The sequence below is a fragment of the Anabrus simplex genome, chromosome 2 (assembly GCF_040414725.1).
Source record: "Anabrus simplex isolate iqAnaSimp1 chromosome 2, ASM4041472v1, whole genome shotgun sequence".
Classification (NCBI taxonomy): domain Eukaryota; kingdom Metazoa; phylum Arthropoda; class Insecta; order Orthoptera; family Tettigoniidae; genus Anabrus; species Anabrus simplex.
The window spans coordinates 209122925-209139420 of NC_090266.1; the positions used below are offsets into that span (position 1 = coordinate 209122925).

At 41.9% G+C, this 16496-nt stretch overlaps 1 protein-coding gene across 1 annotated transcript; it reads right to left on the reverse strand.

The window, feature by feature from the left end:
- Positions 1-12059: 12059 nt before the first annotated feature.
- LOC136862750 (lipid storage droplets surface-binding protein 1) lies at positions 12060-15117 on the reverse strand. The gene is made up of 4 exons (XM_067138979.2): positions 15026-15117; positions 14652-14936; positions 13284-13491; positions 12060-12388 (listed from the first exon to the last, which is right to left on the reverse strand). The coding sequence occupies exons 2-4, from the start codon at positions 14931-14933 to the stop codon at positions 12207-12209; spliced, it is 672 nt and encodes a 223-aa protein (XP_066995080.2). The 5' UTR covers positions 14934-14936; positions 15026-15117; the 3' UTR covers positions 12060-12206.
- Positions 15118-16496: the final 1379 nt, after the last annotated feature.

The following is a 16496-nucleotide window of genomic DNA, read 5'->3' on the forward strand; positions in this document are numbered from 1 at the left end:
GCATCGAAAAAATTCCAAACAACTGATGGTTTTCGTGGCATTAGCTACACAGTGAAGTTAACGATGCCAGAAAGTTCACCCGTCACACGCAGCAACTGACAGCAAGGAGTGTTTTGTCTGAATGAGCAGAGCACGTTCGCTCCGTTTCCTCCGCCACCCTCCGTATACCTCCGCAATTCTCCGCAGTAGTACCGGAGAATACCGGTAGAGCGCTTCACTTGCTACTACCGATTCAATCACTCGGAGGACTACCTCCTCTCCCAGCACTAACACAAATCATTGCACCATCGCAAGTTGACAGACAGGGCAGAACAGAGCAGAGCAGGCCGGTTCTGTACCTACTTCCGCCTACCACGCGCGTCGCGCAGTCTTCGAAACACAGTTTCCTGCGCACGTGTCACGCAGTTAGTTGAGGAATGGAGGAGAAAATTACCATAGCCGTTCGGTCTTACCATGTTTTGTACTATGTGGACTACAATGCAGTTTTTAATTTTCATTTCTGTTATGTAAATTCGGGAAATAAGGAACTACAGTCTAGGCTATAAAGAACTTTATTCACGTTGGGTACAATGGTAGTTTAGTGGAAGGACTAAAATGTAATTCTCAAATATCTATGTAACAATCCGTGACCCAAGTTCTCGTAACATTGGGTGTTTCACGTCGAGATCTAATGTTAATTATGGAGATCATCATCGCCGACTCTGCGGCCGTCATCTACCATCACATTTATGTGAAGAAATAAGGAAAGAAAATAATTTACCATGTCTTGTCAAATGAAAACGTGTTCACAATAGATTTTCAACGTTGATTTATTTTAGTAGACTGTGTCTTGTGGCAACTAGCAGTACATTTCTAAATAAATGCTTTCTCCCTGTCTCTCTCTCTCTCTCTCTGATCCTATTAATGAATACTACGAAACAAAAATTAAAGGGAATGCAATTTCCGATCATTTATGTCTTCTACTGTTTTATCGTGCCTGAGTCTTACCCGGACGCCCCGGGTTCGATTACCGACTAGGTCAGGGACTTTTAGCTGGATCTGAGGGCTTGTTCGAGCTCCACCCAGCCTACGTGATTAGAATTGAGGAGCTATCTGACGGCGAGACAGCGGCCCCGGTCTAGAAAGCCGAGAATAACGGCCGAGAGGATTCGTCGTGCTGACCACACGACCCCTCGTAATCTGCAGGCCTTCGGACTGAGCAGCGGTCGCTTGGTAGGCCAAGGCCCTTCGGGGCTGTAGTATCACTGGGGGGGGGGGGTATACTGTTTTATCGCACCCGCTATGATAACGGAGATAGATATTAGAGCTCTGCATTTGGAAGAAAACAACCGCTCGAGCATTGCCCACTTCGTGCCGCTGCTCGACGGCTGGGAAAAGCCCACGCTGCGATAAGGCTGTGGCCGTCTAATGTGGCCGGTCGTCCTTCACCTCTCGGTGATCAGTAGAACTGTCGAGCACTGCCGGGCGCTCGAGCGTAAACCCGCCGCGCGCTCTACAGTGCGGATTTTCATTAGAAATCATGTGTAAAATTAGTTGGTGACTCGGATTTGAGCAGAGCGGACAGCGTTATGGATCAACCAAGTATAGGTCGTAAACGTTGCATACAAGAAACGAAGAGAAGTATTCTGGAGAGAATTAGGAGCGGCTCGTTAGCCCTGAAGAAGAAAGATGTGTCGGAAGAGGAGGCGAAGAGTGAAGTTTGGAAATCGTTTGCACTTGTAGTGGATCCTGTCACGCAGGCTTCTTCTGGGTTCGTGCAGTGTACCACATGTAATACTATACTTTCTTACCAGCCCAGCACAACAGGTATGATTCGGCACTGCAAAAGTAACTGCGGATCAGAATTCCACCGAACACGTGCAGTACAAGCAGCATAAAGAAAATTGTTGTTGATAAGTTGGTCGATATGAGTGGAATAGATTTGCTACCGTTAAATACTTGTAGTAAGATTGGCTTCAAGAATTATTCGTAGGAGCTCATCAATATTGGCGCTACTTATGGCAAAGTCAATATAGAAGATGTTCTTCTGCACCCTACCACTGTATCACGGCATGTTAAAGAAAAGGCCGACAAAATACGGGCAACAATGGTGCCCAAGTGTACCGGGCGGTACACCTCCACGCCGCTAGTTCAAATATTGTGCCAATTGAAACTCCTCTGCAGGAGAAAGCCTGAACTTAAAAAAACTGTATTAACTCAACAGTTTCTCCGAAGATGGCTCTGTGTGAATCATGATGTGTTTTGTTTGTAATTGATCAAGAAGTGTGGACGTTTTTTCTATTAAAAACTATGATTACGCACTCTGGTGCGAAGGAATGAACTTTCTTGAAGAAATTTTTGTATTCAAAAGTTGTCTTCACTAAATTTTGTTCTTTATTTTTTGGGTTGGCAATATTAATCCTTCCTTCCGCCAGTTTTGAACTTAGCCAATCCCAAATTTCTTTAATTAATTTTCAGCCAATCATGTATGTCTTCTTCGATATGGATATGTACCTCTAAGCTATCCAATAAAATTGGGGGGTGTGTCTTCTCATTCCTGAAAGGTCTCGAATTTTCCACGAGGGTATAAAAACTGCTGATTTTCTTGTCTCGGGGCCACTTCAGTAACATGTAACTTAGTGTGTGGATATGTAGCAGGGGACGGGAAGCGCCTCTTTCTTCAAGCAGCTGCTCTTCAACAAGGTAATGGCCTGTTAACATCTTCATTTCTTGCTAGCTCAGCAGTTTAACTCTCGGGGAGGGTTCGAAACCTTTAATATGTAACCTACCACCTTTAAATGTATATTCCTCTTCTGTCTATGTAAAAACTACAAATCTCTTTCACTGTAAAGCGGGGATAGAGAGTGCTTTACCCTCTCGAACTCCCCTTCATTTTGAAATTTAGGTGACCACGTTTTTGTAACCGTTTCTTCTCTTCCTTAATGTATTAAAGTTTTCTCATACGGGTCACCTCCCTAGCTTGGGACTAGCCCCTGTGTATCGGCCTAGAGCCACTTAGGTTTTAAAAGTGTATTTGGAGTGCACGTTCACGCCTCCAGTCCTCTCTGTACTTTGGGGCCAGTAACTTAACCTGTTGTTTTATTTTCATTGCGAAGGCCCTGTAGGTTGGGTATTAAATACCCCTGTTTCTTTGTGTGCCTTGAGGGCAGATAGAAGTGAAATTCGTTGTGGCCTTTGGTAGGCTTGAACTTTGAGAGCGGGTCTGCTCTTTCCTAAATTTGACTTGTGTGTGCCTCTAGGAGGCTTAACCTTGTAATTTGGAGCAAGTGCTCCTTGGCATGATGGGGTTTTCTGCCCCTTTGTTCAATTTTGTACCTTGGTAAAGTTGGGCTAATAGCTCAAGGATTGTGATTGTGGGGCTCGAAGCCCAGACCTTATAATAATCCCCTAACTCTTGTAATTTCTTTGTATCTGATTTTGGCTTGTTGTTGGCTTGTTAAGTTTTCAAATTCTATGTTACCATTGTTAAGTTTAGAAAATATAACCTTTGTTGAAATTTTAATTCATCTTTCGAACTTGTAGTTAGACCCATTCCAGCCCGCGCCTTCTTTCACCTCTGCTGTTCCACAGCTAATATGTGCCCTAAAGAACAAAATGTGCGCTTTAGACGCTGATCTGTGGTCTGATAACTACAAGAAGAGAAATTTTTTGACTGTGACAGCGCATTATGTTAACGATGAGTGGCAGCTAGAAACGCTTGTTTTGCTAACAACTGAGTTTCCGGACATACCTAAGACAGGAGAGAACATTCGGCACGAAATCGAAGAGCGGTTGGTTGAGTTAGCAATTAACAAAAATGATATTACAAAATGTTACTTTGTCACGGACCAAGGAGCTAATATGAAGAAGGCACTTGAATCTTACAACCGTCTGCCTTGCTTTGATCACTGCCTGATGACTGCGCTTCGTCACACATTTCAAGAGACGTTTTTAGAAGACGAAGCTCCTGAGATCCTGTCGTATTTGCTATCAGCAAGAGCTATAGTAGGCTATTTGAAGAGATCGGGTCACTCGGGGCATCTGCAGCACTCTGTGAAGCAAGAAGCTGTAACGCGGTGGAACAGTATACTGTTAATGCTCAGTTCCATCATAAGTCAAATTGACGATATTCGAGATCTACTAGAATCCCGCAGGCAATCGAAACTCTTAGAAACTTTCCATGAAGAGTGCGTACGAGAAATTATCGCTTTTCTAACCCCCTTTAAAGAAGCGAGTTTGGATTTGGAAAGTGAAAAAATAACAACGCTGGAACGTGTGCTGCCTTGGTACACGCGTCTGTTACATCATTGTAAACCAGAAGAGAGTGACAACGAAGTAAGAAATATTGTTATAAGTTACAATCGTTTATAAACCTGTTGAATTATCGGAATTTAATTATGTATATATTGTTTATCCTTTTCAGTGCATGACGAAAATAAAAACGAGAGCTGCATACTTCATCAGAGAGAAGTGCAAATTGGAGGCTATCCATTACTTTGCGACGGTTCTATGGCCATCACGACGTAATTTGAAGAAAGTCACAGCAGAAGAAAAGCAAGTCGCGTATGCTGAAGTTCGACGATTGTGCTCAGAACTGCCTGTAAATGGTAAGTTCGAATCACTGAAACAAATTATTAAACGAATGTTTGTTTGTCTATTCTTCCACCTTTCGTTAGATCAACAATTATGCCGTCTAAAATGTACAATATTTGGGAAGGGTTTCGCAGCCTAAAAATTCCACAATGCGGTTTGATGTAATTTTTGCGATATATGTATAGGAATTCACTGGAAATATAGCTTTTTAGTAACCAGTAATCCTAACTAAGTTTTATACATATATAAAGGTGACAGGAATGCATTACGGATGTTTTTGTTCATTTTTAAATCCCATTCAAGCAAACAGTGACCAAGTTCTTCCCATGAAAAAGTCCAAGGTGGACTGGAGTTCGGACGAGGACGACGAAGATGGACACACAAATACTACTAATGATATCGACAGGTACCTTTCGCTCTCCAAATCCGACTGTAGCTGTGCCGAAGGACACATTTTGAAGTGGTGGAAAACACATGCGGAGTTATTTCCAAGGCTGTCGGTAGTAGCCAGAAGAGTTCTCTGCATTCCTGCCACTAGTGCTGCCAGCGAGAGAAATTTTAGCCAGGCCGGTCACCTGCTGTCCAGCAAAAGATCGTGCTTGGAATCAGACAAGGTGGATGATCTCTTATTGATCCATCACAATTTCGTAAGTATTCTGAACATACCACGTAATCACAAGAAAGGAAACATTCCTCAAACTCTATAAATGTATGATTCCACTTTCATTTACTTCACAGGAAGAAGTGCAAACCGCCAGCTGTAGTAGTAGCTCCAGGAACACAAATGACTCCTGTCCATCAGGCAGCACCAATGACGAAAAACGAATTGTATAGTTATGATTCACATGTAACTTTATTTACAGGTCATAATTTGTTTATAAATTAACGCTTGTAAAAAGAAAATTGATGAGCATTTGTTTAAAAACAATCCTGCATTCCTTCTTGATCCTGCATTTGATATTAGTACAGTGTATATGTGGCCGAGTCTGGAGATAGGCTATACATAACCCACTATTACTGTGCCCCGTTTATGTAGCGAACGGAACAAAATACTATATGAAGACATTACAGTTCATAACGTTACAATTATTGGAATACATGATCACCTCAAAGACGAAAATCCAATATTCTGCAACATATTAACACACAATATACAATTGTAATATTTAGGTTATAGAACTGATAGTAAAAAACGAAAGACATTTGTAAAAGGAAAAGGTGAGGGTTAATGTAAAATAGTGGCCTATGATCTCGAGTCCGGCGAAGCGCAGCTCGCTGGCTGGCTAGCACTGAGTCCGGCGGTTACTGGCGACCGACCGAGCGTTTGGCGCACTCGGCCAGTCGCTGATGATCGGTAGCCCGCAACCGGCTGCACAGGACGCTCGGCCGCATACTCCCGAGATCCGGAGAGGTGAGCGGTACACGCCGGTAAAAATCAGAGATAATGCAGACCTCTAATAGATATTAATGAATTTACCGAGGAAGTTGGCCGTACGGTTAGGGTCACCTTGCTATGAGCTTGCATTCGAGAGATAGTGGGTTCGAAGAACACTGTCGGCAGCCCTGAAGAGGGTTTTCCGTGGTTTCCCATTTTCACACCAGGCAAAATGAATTTAGACTTTTGTTGCTTTGTCCATACGAACGCCGAACATCGTAACATGGAAATATTGTTCAGTTTTGTAAACTGGTGGTTTTTATTGGGATTGTCTTAAAATGTACAACCGCGTGGTCACCTTGTTACAATTTGTTTTACGTCGCACCGACACAGATAGGTCCTACGGCGACGATGGGTAAGAAAGGCCCAGGAATGGGAAGGAACTATCCTTGGCCTTAATTAAGGTGCAGCCCTAGCATTTGCCTCGTGTGAAAATGCGAAACCACGGAAAAACATCTTCAAGGCTGACGACAGTGGGGTTCCAACCCACTATCTCCCGGATGCGAACTCACAGCTGCCCGCCCCCTAACCGCACTGCCAACTGGCCTGGTCGCGTGGTCATCAGCAGAAGGTAAATGAGAAAAAATCATGAAACTTTGAGGAATAAGAAAAGAAGCCCCTTTACGCTGCATGCCACAATATCACAGAGTCTGAAGAAAACATGTTTATTCCTTCTGCAAACCGACGAGACCCTGCGTGGCAATGTGCGCTCACATGCACTTCGCAGTTTCGTCAGCCGCGCGCTGTCCTGTCCTGCTCTGCGACCAGCTGCTTCTCAATGTGCGCCCGGCCTTTTTTTTTTTTTTTTTTGCTAGGGGCTTTACGTCGCACCGACACAGATAGGTCTTATGGCGACGATGGGATAGGAAAGGCCTAGGAGTTGGAAGGAAGCGGCCGTGGCCTTAATTAAGGTACAGCCCCAGCATTTGCCTGGTGTGAAAATGGGAAACCACGGAAAACCATCTTCAGGGCTGCCGATAGTAGGATTCGAACCTACTATCTCCCGGATGCAAGCTCACAGTCGCGCGCCTCTACGCGCACGGCCAACTCGCCCGCCCGGCCTTTAACAGTCTGTCTGGATATTGGCGAGAAGTAGCTGGGGAGTTAGATAACTTTCTTCTTTTGCATGCCATTCCTCTAGTTCATAAATTTTCTGATACTAATGGTACGTAACACACCGGTTCATCATAGCATTCGAGCTATTCAACCCCTACTCTGAGGCGCTGATTGGAATGAGCAGTGTGCATATTTAACGGAATAATGGCAGAGGAGTATTCACGGGTGTCTGTGTCCTGGTCATTCCAGCTCTGGAACTTTGGACTCTTAGATCGGCACCGTAGTACTATTTGTTAAAAGTGAGAAAATGTGCGGTTTTTCATTTGATCGAGTATTTTATACGATAACATTGCTTTCAATCGCTACTTTCCTACTGACGTTCTTGTAATGACCTACAGTCGCTAGCATAAGTATTCGTCCATCTGTCCTTTTCATATATTGAACTCGAAAAATGCATTGCAAGGCTTCGGGTACGTTCCGAAACAAATACGCAGTGAATATGCAATATATATGTACAATAATATCGGCAGAATATACCTCTTGCACGTCAATACTCTTTAATAAGAGATAGAGTGTGTGGTTGGGCTAGGAAATGGGAACGTAAAAGTATTCGTCCACCTTGTGCACTGGCTTGTATAACAAACATAGCATTGAGGAAGTGAGACACATCACCAAGCTCAGTCCATCAGTGATACGGACAGTGTCGATGAGTCAACATCTAGTGCATGCCCCGAATACAATGGGTAAGATAAGGGAACGAACCGTTGTTGTACGCCAACGAAATATCCAACTCCACCAACTTGGTAATTCGCAACGAGTAATTGCTGAGAAAACTGGAATACCGCGACCTACAGTCGCAAGTATCATTCAGCGATATAAGACGAGTGCAACTGTACTCAACCGAGCAAGAACTGGGCGGCCAAGGAAGCTGAAAGCACGCGAAAAGCGAAGCATTATACGCACCGTCCAGAAATATCCCCATGTGTCTGGACCTGAGCTTCGAACAGAAGTACAAACCTCCACTGGGAAGAACATCAGTACCGACACCGTACGACGTGTGTTACACAGAGCTGGTTTGCAGGGGCGTACAAGTCGGAAGAAGCCCCGAATAAGTGAGGTGAACCGTAAGAAGAGGCTGGAGTTTGCCAAACAGTACGTTATGAAGCCACCAGAATTTTGGAAACGCGTGTTGTTTACGGACGAGAGCAAATTCTGTTTATTTAATTGCTCTGGAAAGCGACGTGTATGGAAAAAGAAGAACGCCGAGCTCCAAAGTCAAAATCTGCAACCAACCGTAAAATATGGAGGAGGTTCCATAATGGTATGGGGTTGTATGTCGGCGGCTGGGGTAGGCAACTGCCATATAATACCTGAACGGATGGATAAGATGGTGTATTTGAATATATTAAAGCAACACTTAACAACCAGCGTAGCAAAATTAGATCTTGGTAGTGGGTACTTCTTCCAGCAAGATAAGGACCCTAAGCACACTGCTCGGGTTGTTAGGGAATGGCTACTCTACAATACACCTCATGTGCTGCAGACACCACCGCAGTCCCCAGACTTAAACCCCATTGAGCATTTATGGCCGGAATTAAAGTGTAAACTGAGCAAGCAGCGTATTCCCAATAAAGAAGTTCCGAAGCAATATTTCATGGAAAAATGGCACAAAATAGGCCCGGAAGTGACAGAAAAACTGGTGACATCCATGCCGAAACGCCTTCAAGCCGTGATTGATGCCAAAGGACGTTCGACGCGCTACTGATACTTAGGAAATGACCGAATATGCCTTGAGTTCTTATTGTGGACGAATACTTTTGCAACGTGATTTTCCTGCAAGCAGTGCGATTGTTTTTTATTTGTTCCAAATGCCAGTGCTTAGGGTGCTATAAATCATCTCCTGAGCTGTTCTGATGGCAAATAAAACATACTATTACTTGTTTACAGTTAACTTCTTTATTGTATTGGTGCTGTTGGCTATTGTTCTCACATGAGGAGCGCGGACGAATATTTTTGCGAGCGGCTGTATGTTGACTTCAGTTAAGAAAGACACAAAGTTAGTCAGTCTGAGAATCCCGCAGCGAAGCACGGGTACATCAGCTAGTACATTAATATTTACAAATTTACAGGGGCATATGGTAAGACACGTGGTGCCCGTACATAGGTACTTGCGACTTGATTTTCCAGTACAGAACTGATTATCAGCATTTGACAGTCAGACTATCTTCTATAGATCTCCTGGCAAAACAGAATACAATACGCAATATCATTTTGAAATTGAAATGTACAGACATAATTGTGAGGAACTTTGAGACATTCTTACAGAGTAAGGTGTAATGAAATCAACAAAGGTTAATTTCTTTACCGATTTTTAAACAGTAACTAAAACTTCTACGAAAAATGAAGTAGGCCCTACCAGAAATTAATCGAAATACAACAAAGGAATGTCTACTGTATCTGGATGCGAAAAGTGATCAAAAACCCACATTTTGGATTTTTACTTCTTTGAATAGAATACATTTTCTTAAATCCAATAATATGTCGTTAGTGGTATAAACCAACAGATGCGTAGGCCCTATTTGGGAACATTGTAGACTCCCGCATCGTCTGTAAATTAGTTTCATTATTGTATGCAACAAATTTCAAAGAGAGTACAACATGGTGCACATAGAAAAACATTGTAACAGTTTCAGCACAGCTAAGAACATCTATGTCATGGCTACAGCAATGGGGTTGAAGGAAAAATGTTGAATTTACATTATTATTATTATTATTATTATTATTATTATTATTATTATTATTATATTTACAGCACTAGTGATGTTAGTAGGCAAGAAACCCAGGAGGATTGATTGCCAGGTAGGGAAGCCGGAACTGGTACAGGTAGATCATTTTCCGGTACTTAGGATGTGTATTCTTCAAGGATGGTCGTACTATATGTGAAACTGAATCAAGGTGCAGCAAGACAGAAGTATTCTCGGACGAAATTTTCTTTCCATGGGTCCTGTTGTATGTTGGGTATTCAGCCCTAAGGCTGGTTTGATCCTTAGGCCTAACAGCTTCGCCAATGGCTGTCAGACAGCTTAGGCGTCACTGACGAGGCATACTAGGGAAATGAGGAGTGAGGTAGTTTCTCGTTGCTTTCCTCGCTGAGCCTGAAGTTGCTTTTACATATCAGTCCGACAAGCCCACTGAAATGCATGCACCAACCCGAGAGTGAAATCTGGGTAGACTCGAGATGTCTTATTCACAAGTTGGAAGTAACGAATATTAAGGTAATGAGAATGATTGCTGATAAAAACAGGTAGGAACAATGGCAAGAAAGACATCTAAAAAGTAATTTAAGAATAAATTTTATGAAGCTGTCCGTATTAACGGGGCAGGGCTGAGTGCCTCAAGACAGTTGAGGCGCTGGTCCTCTGGCCCCAAATTGGCAGGTTCGATCGTGGCTCAGTCCGGTGGTATTTGAAGGTGCTCAAATAAGTCAGCCTAGTGTCGGTAGATTTACTGGCACGTAAAAGAATTCCGGCACCACGGCGTCTCTGGAAACCGTAAAAAAAGTAGTTAGTGAGCCGTAAAGCAAATAGAAATAACGTTATCGTATTAACGGTGGGGTGATGCGAGGTGAATGGAGAGGATAGGTTACCTAGGAAAATTAAGCACACTGCCAAAGAGGACAAGAGGTAGTTCAGGACGATGATGTTTAGAAGAGTTAACAAAGCTGAGGAAGTTACAAATCGGGGATTGTGGAGGCGTTTGGTTAACTCACAGGCTTCCAGACTGAAGTTTGAAAGGCATAAAAGCCTACACTTAAGATTTCTTTAAATTTATTTAGAATACAACTCTTACGGAGCCGTTTAGTAGCGGTAGCTTGTTATTCCATTAAGTTATTGAACGATTTCTGTATTTCTGAAAAAAAGTTTGATGTTCATTACGTTGGAACTTTATTTTAGAGTTGTTTCAGTATTTTAGTCTGAGCGGTATGTGTGCTTCTGCAGCAGAGAGGTACGTTAAGCCGATATTTAAATATGGTGGCATCACCGTCTCGTAACGGTCAGCAAGGCTACATTTTCGGAAGAGATATTCTTCAGTCATAAGCAGTTCTTGTCACACAGAATACTAACTGTAGTAGGTAACCATATTTCCTAAAATGTATATAAGACACAAGGACATGTGAAAGTCTCTCCGTAAAATGTAAGTAGTATTGCACTAACCACTTCTACATTTGCGTGAGGCGGGGGGGGGGGGGAAGGGGGAATCTCCTTTTAAGATCCCATCTTGGCGGAATACACAGTTCTTTTGCGATACGTTTGAGTCTTTAATTACAAGCATTAGAGTTACCAAGTTGCAGTAGCGTAACCGGAATTGGCCGATGGGATAGATAGAATATAATTAAAGTACTTGTGTGGTGCGCGCATGAATGACTAAGACATTAATGAAAGTGAATTATATTGATATTCATATTGCAATACAGAACGAAATCTTCCATTAAAATAGATAACAAGAAGGATGTGATCATGGTCAACGGTTTTACAGAGAATGGGTATGTTCACATTACATTGTAAAACCCTAACTTTCCGTGCTTCTTTAGAAAATAGATTCAACGGATCTTTTTATTTTACACGTACGTCCCTTTGAATATTCGCCAGTTTATTTTAGTTTTGTAAAAATTTCATTGAGAGGGGGCGGTTTGTAACCCCCAGTACCTCAAGGCTGACTGCACCCCTGCTAAATTGCAAATGAATTAATCATGACTGTAGGCAATGTCTTGCGTAAGCACTGAACTTAAATTTGTGATGTAGTACGAATTTTTTAATTTTATTTGTCTTTAGTTTTTCCATGCCTGTTGAATAACAAGGTGGTGAGGATTTAAACATTGGTAGTCTTCAGAATAAACAGGTATTTTGAGGTATGAACTACACTGGTTTATGCCTAAGACAAAATGCAGAGTTAACGTCTAGATGTTTTAAACATAAGCATGGGTAGAGCCGAAGAAATGAAAACAGAAGAATTATTTCTCATAAATTTTTTAATGTAAATATATGCCGATCCAGCAGCAGAGGAATTAAATTACATTTGAAATATAAGTACAATTTAAAAAAGGTAAATACCAGTATTATACAATTTGGAAACGTTAAGTTTACTACTTTGCTTTGGCTACTGTAGAGGTATGAGTTCCAGAAGTGGGTGGAGTTACGACCACTGCGGGTACAGTAGATGCCGCAGCCGTTTGCTTCTGGCAAGTACTGCAAGTTACGTTTCCAGTAAGTTTCGATACTGCTCCTAGCAGATGTTCAGGAGTAGTCGCAACAGCAGCGGTGAGTGCTGAAAAGAAAGATTTTTTAAAAATCGAGACAGCAGGTAATACAGTATAGGAGACGCTATTTTTAAGAAATTAGATTATTGTAACATAGAATATCGCTTCAACTATTAATGGATGAAAATGAGACGACCATTACATTGATTGGCATGGAATTAATAGGTAAGTTGTCATCTTATTGACAAGTGTATTCGGCGATTATGAAAATATGCCTGAATGTAGATAGACGACAAACTAGCGTTTACTTTTGTAAAACTGCTTTTGAGAATAGCAAGAGGTAAGTTGGTGCGCAGAAAATTACAGAGTTAAAAGATAAGACATTGATAATAGAAATGAAATATCAAAGTATTTCTACAGCGTGGTATGGAGTAGCGTTAAGAAATCAAACACATCGATCGTTGGAATGGGAAGAGGAATATTAGTAATAGTAAGGAAGTTCGGTGGTGTAAAGGTAAGGAAGCATGCGAACGAGAAATTCTAAGCAAGTAAAACTAGTGCAAAGCCTCATGGCCATGAATAGGCATCAGGTACGTAGGAACTGATGATTGAGAAACGGACTATATGAATTTTAGGTAATGAAAAATTCAGAAAATACCAAAAGGAAGTCCTTGAGAATGTCAATATAAAGGAAGCCTTAATGGGGAAATTAAAAGACACCCGAGGGATGGAAAGGGGAGGGGGTGTGTGTGTGCGCGAGCGCGCAATAGGGAAGACATTGCAGTATAAAGGGCCCCGAGAAGGACATGCGAATAAGGGCATGAAATAAGGAAACATGAATCGACTTTGAGGTTGGCAGGGAAGCGAAATTGTGAGGGTAACGAGTGGCAAACATGGAATGATGTGGAGACCAAGAAGCAGTTAAACACGACTGTGATATAGTCGTAATTATAAAGTAATTACCTGCAGCTTCTGGTTTCAGTTTCTCGTCAACGAATTTCTCGGAGGCCTGGACGGCGTCTCGTAATGGTTGAGTTGCAGTGTTTCCGAAGGATACAATCTTGATTTTCGTTTGATCAACAGTATCCTTTGCCAGGGAGAAGAAGTTTTCCTTGTAATTCTCGAACTTTTGACACTTTGAGGATACGTAGTCCAAAGCCTGTTGATAAGCCTGTAAAAGAAATGAGGAAAAATTAAAGTGAGTTAAGGAAACAAGTTTAACGGAATATTCAGTGAATTACAGAAAGAGCAAGTTCCAGTATGAATGAATGTACAGGGGGTGGGGAAGAAAATTATGGTAAAGAAAGGAAACTAGGGCGTAAATGCAGCGGAAATATGAAACATCGGAATTATCCGTCTCGACAGTACCGCTCTTTTAGTTAAGAGGTAAAAGAAATTTTTAACCATGACAATGCAATAGTGGAGTGTTGACACTTCAAATAATTTAAAGCGAGAGGAAAATGTAAGTGCTGGTCCGTCCGTAGGGGTATTACACAAATGGTACACAAGAAATTTTATGTAGTAAGGGACGAGCTTGAGAAACATACAAGTAATCGTAAAAATTTGATACGGGAGAAGAGACCGAGGAAATTTGAAATGGAAATTATGTCAACGCGGAGAGTCTAGGGCACGGTACTGAACTCGCGTGTCCAGCACTACGAAGGTGCAGAAATAGCTCTTTGGCGAGAGAAATTTGAGGGGGGAAAATTACAACTCTTACCGTTTGTTTTACGTCGTACCGACAATAGACAGGTCGTACGGCGACGATGGAATAGGAAAGACCCAGTAGTGGAAGGAAGCGGCCGTGGTCTTTAGGCACAGTCCTAAAATTTGTCTGTGAAAATGGGGAGAAAAAAATATCATCTTGAGGGTTGCCGATAGTGGGGCCCCGAACTTCACGTGAATTTCAGAGCGTGGAAGAAGCCTGAAGACTGTGCGGATTGATCAACGAGCGTTGAGGTAATTGACTTTGGTAAATAGTTACCTTTTAAAGGGAAAATAATGTAGAGAGTTTTTAAAATAGATTAACGAAAGAAATATTCCACCGAACTAAAATTAGACAGTAGCTACTTCGGGAAATGAAAGTGACAAAAATAATCCTACTGTGCGGTGTACGCAGTTAAGAGTACTAGCTAAACTTCCTCTTTGCTTTACAAAAAAAGTTGAGACTATAATTATTTGAAGATAGTTCGCCCAGTTAAGAGTTTCAGAAAGAATAATAGTACACACCAGATGGCTATCGATTAAGGAAACGATTATTTTAGAAGGCTAAACAATAATCCGATTAGAAGCTCTCTGCACGAATTAAAACAGTATTTCCAGAATACTCACCTGCTGCGGAGTCTTCTTCACAATCGGCATTTTTTCTTCCAAAAACGCTATTCCATCGATTAACACCTCGTCCAGTTTTTTAGTAACAGAGCCCGGGACGGGAGCAACAGCACCTACCACCTCTAGAGCCTTCTGCACAGTGGACTCTGTCACAGACAGCGTCCAGTTGAGGACACCATTGGAGTTCTTAATTTTATCGTAAACTTCAGAGGAGGTTTTCAATACACCTTCCACAAGAGGCAGTTGAATGACCTTCTTCACGAACTCGAAATTACCAGCCATTTCCTTTAAACAGACATGAAAAACACAATTACAAAACGAAATGAACCAAACCGTTACCTCACCTCAAGCAACTATCTACTAAACACACGTACCAATATCAATATCACTCAACTTATTAGGTTAGGCGATGATATTCCACCACTTCTGATGGCAAATCTTGAGTTTACACACATTTTATAGGCATCTCCTCAGGTCAGGCTCTCTGACTGTACATCACGTGGCTTGTTAAACTCTCCTCGAAGTCTCAGCCAATCAAAGAGCTATGCGTCATAACCGAGTGCCCTCTCCTGGGTTCTGGCCTTGACGTTGGCGATATGTTACACTAGTGTTGAATACGGCACTGTACAGCACGTGATATGCGTTACTATATTATTCTATGAAGCTCTGTACGTTTTCACTGTAAAATCAATTTCAGGTTCTGACTGCATAATTCCATGAACACCGCAATTGTATAGCTATATTATTTGGAAGATATCTGCATATGTCTGGCTTCTATAGCGAGTTCAAGTTTGAAGTGCAAGGAAGTGGCCGTAGTCGGTACGATCGATGTGAACAAAAAATTAAACAGTCTTTCATCGTTTAACACTGAGGAAAGTAATTACACAATTCATACGGAATCGCGAAGTCGTGTTTGCCAACTCAACGTTCGAATATTAAGCCTTGATGTTAATCTTGGAATTGTGAAGCTGCTTGTTTCTTTGTAATAACTGTCGCAGGATAATTTTAAGCCTACCTTGGTATTGACGTTTGAGCTTGCTTCGTTATTTTCTTAAACTAGGGTACTACTACGTTAAGGTGTTTGTAGCCTACAATAGTTGGCAAATTTCGCAAATATTTTCTCTGAATATTTGTAGCCTTGTTAGTGTTTAATTCTAGGCTACGTTTCGACTAGGAATATACCTTTAAACATAAATCTAATGATTTAAAGCATGAGAGAATGCAGTATTAATTTCAGTTTTTGTGTGGGGCCGGGCTGAGTGGCTCAGACGGTTAAAGCGCTGGCCTTCTAACCCCAACTTGGCAGGTTCGATCCTGGCTCAGTCCGGTGGTATTTGAAGGTGCTCAAATACGACATCCCCGTGTCGGTAGATTTACTGGCACGTAAAAACTCCTGCGGGACTAAATTCCGGCGTCTCCGAAGACCTTAAAAAGTAGTTAGTGGGACGTAAAACAAATAACATTAGTTTTTGGGTGGCTAGAAATTTGAATTGATTATACTTAATTGTACTTTCAGTGCGAAAGCAGGAACCTTAGTCTGATTGCGCGTGCGCAGTTTCTTGAATTTACATTTATTTTCCCACACTACAGCAGCAGAAAGCTTCACAAAATTGCTGTGAGATTGTTTCCCAACGGGGAATAGTATCTTCTTATTCTATATTTCCAACCAGTTCATAATTACGTATATTGAACGAGTTGATTGCGTAGGCCTACTATGGGCACATTCTTTCAATCCGATCTGTAATAAGTGTATTCCAAGCAAGCTTTTCTGTCTAGTACGGTCTTGTAACCGTAAGCCTGCATTCGAAAGACGGAGTCGAAGCGTATAGCCAGCAATCCTTTCGG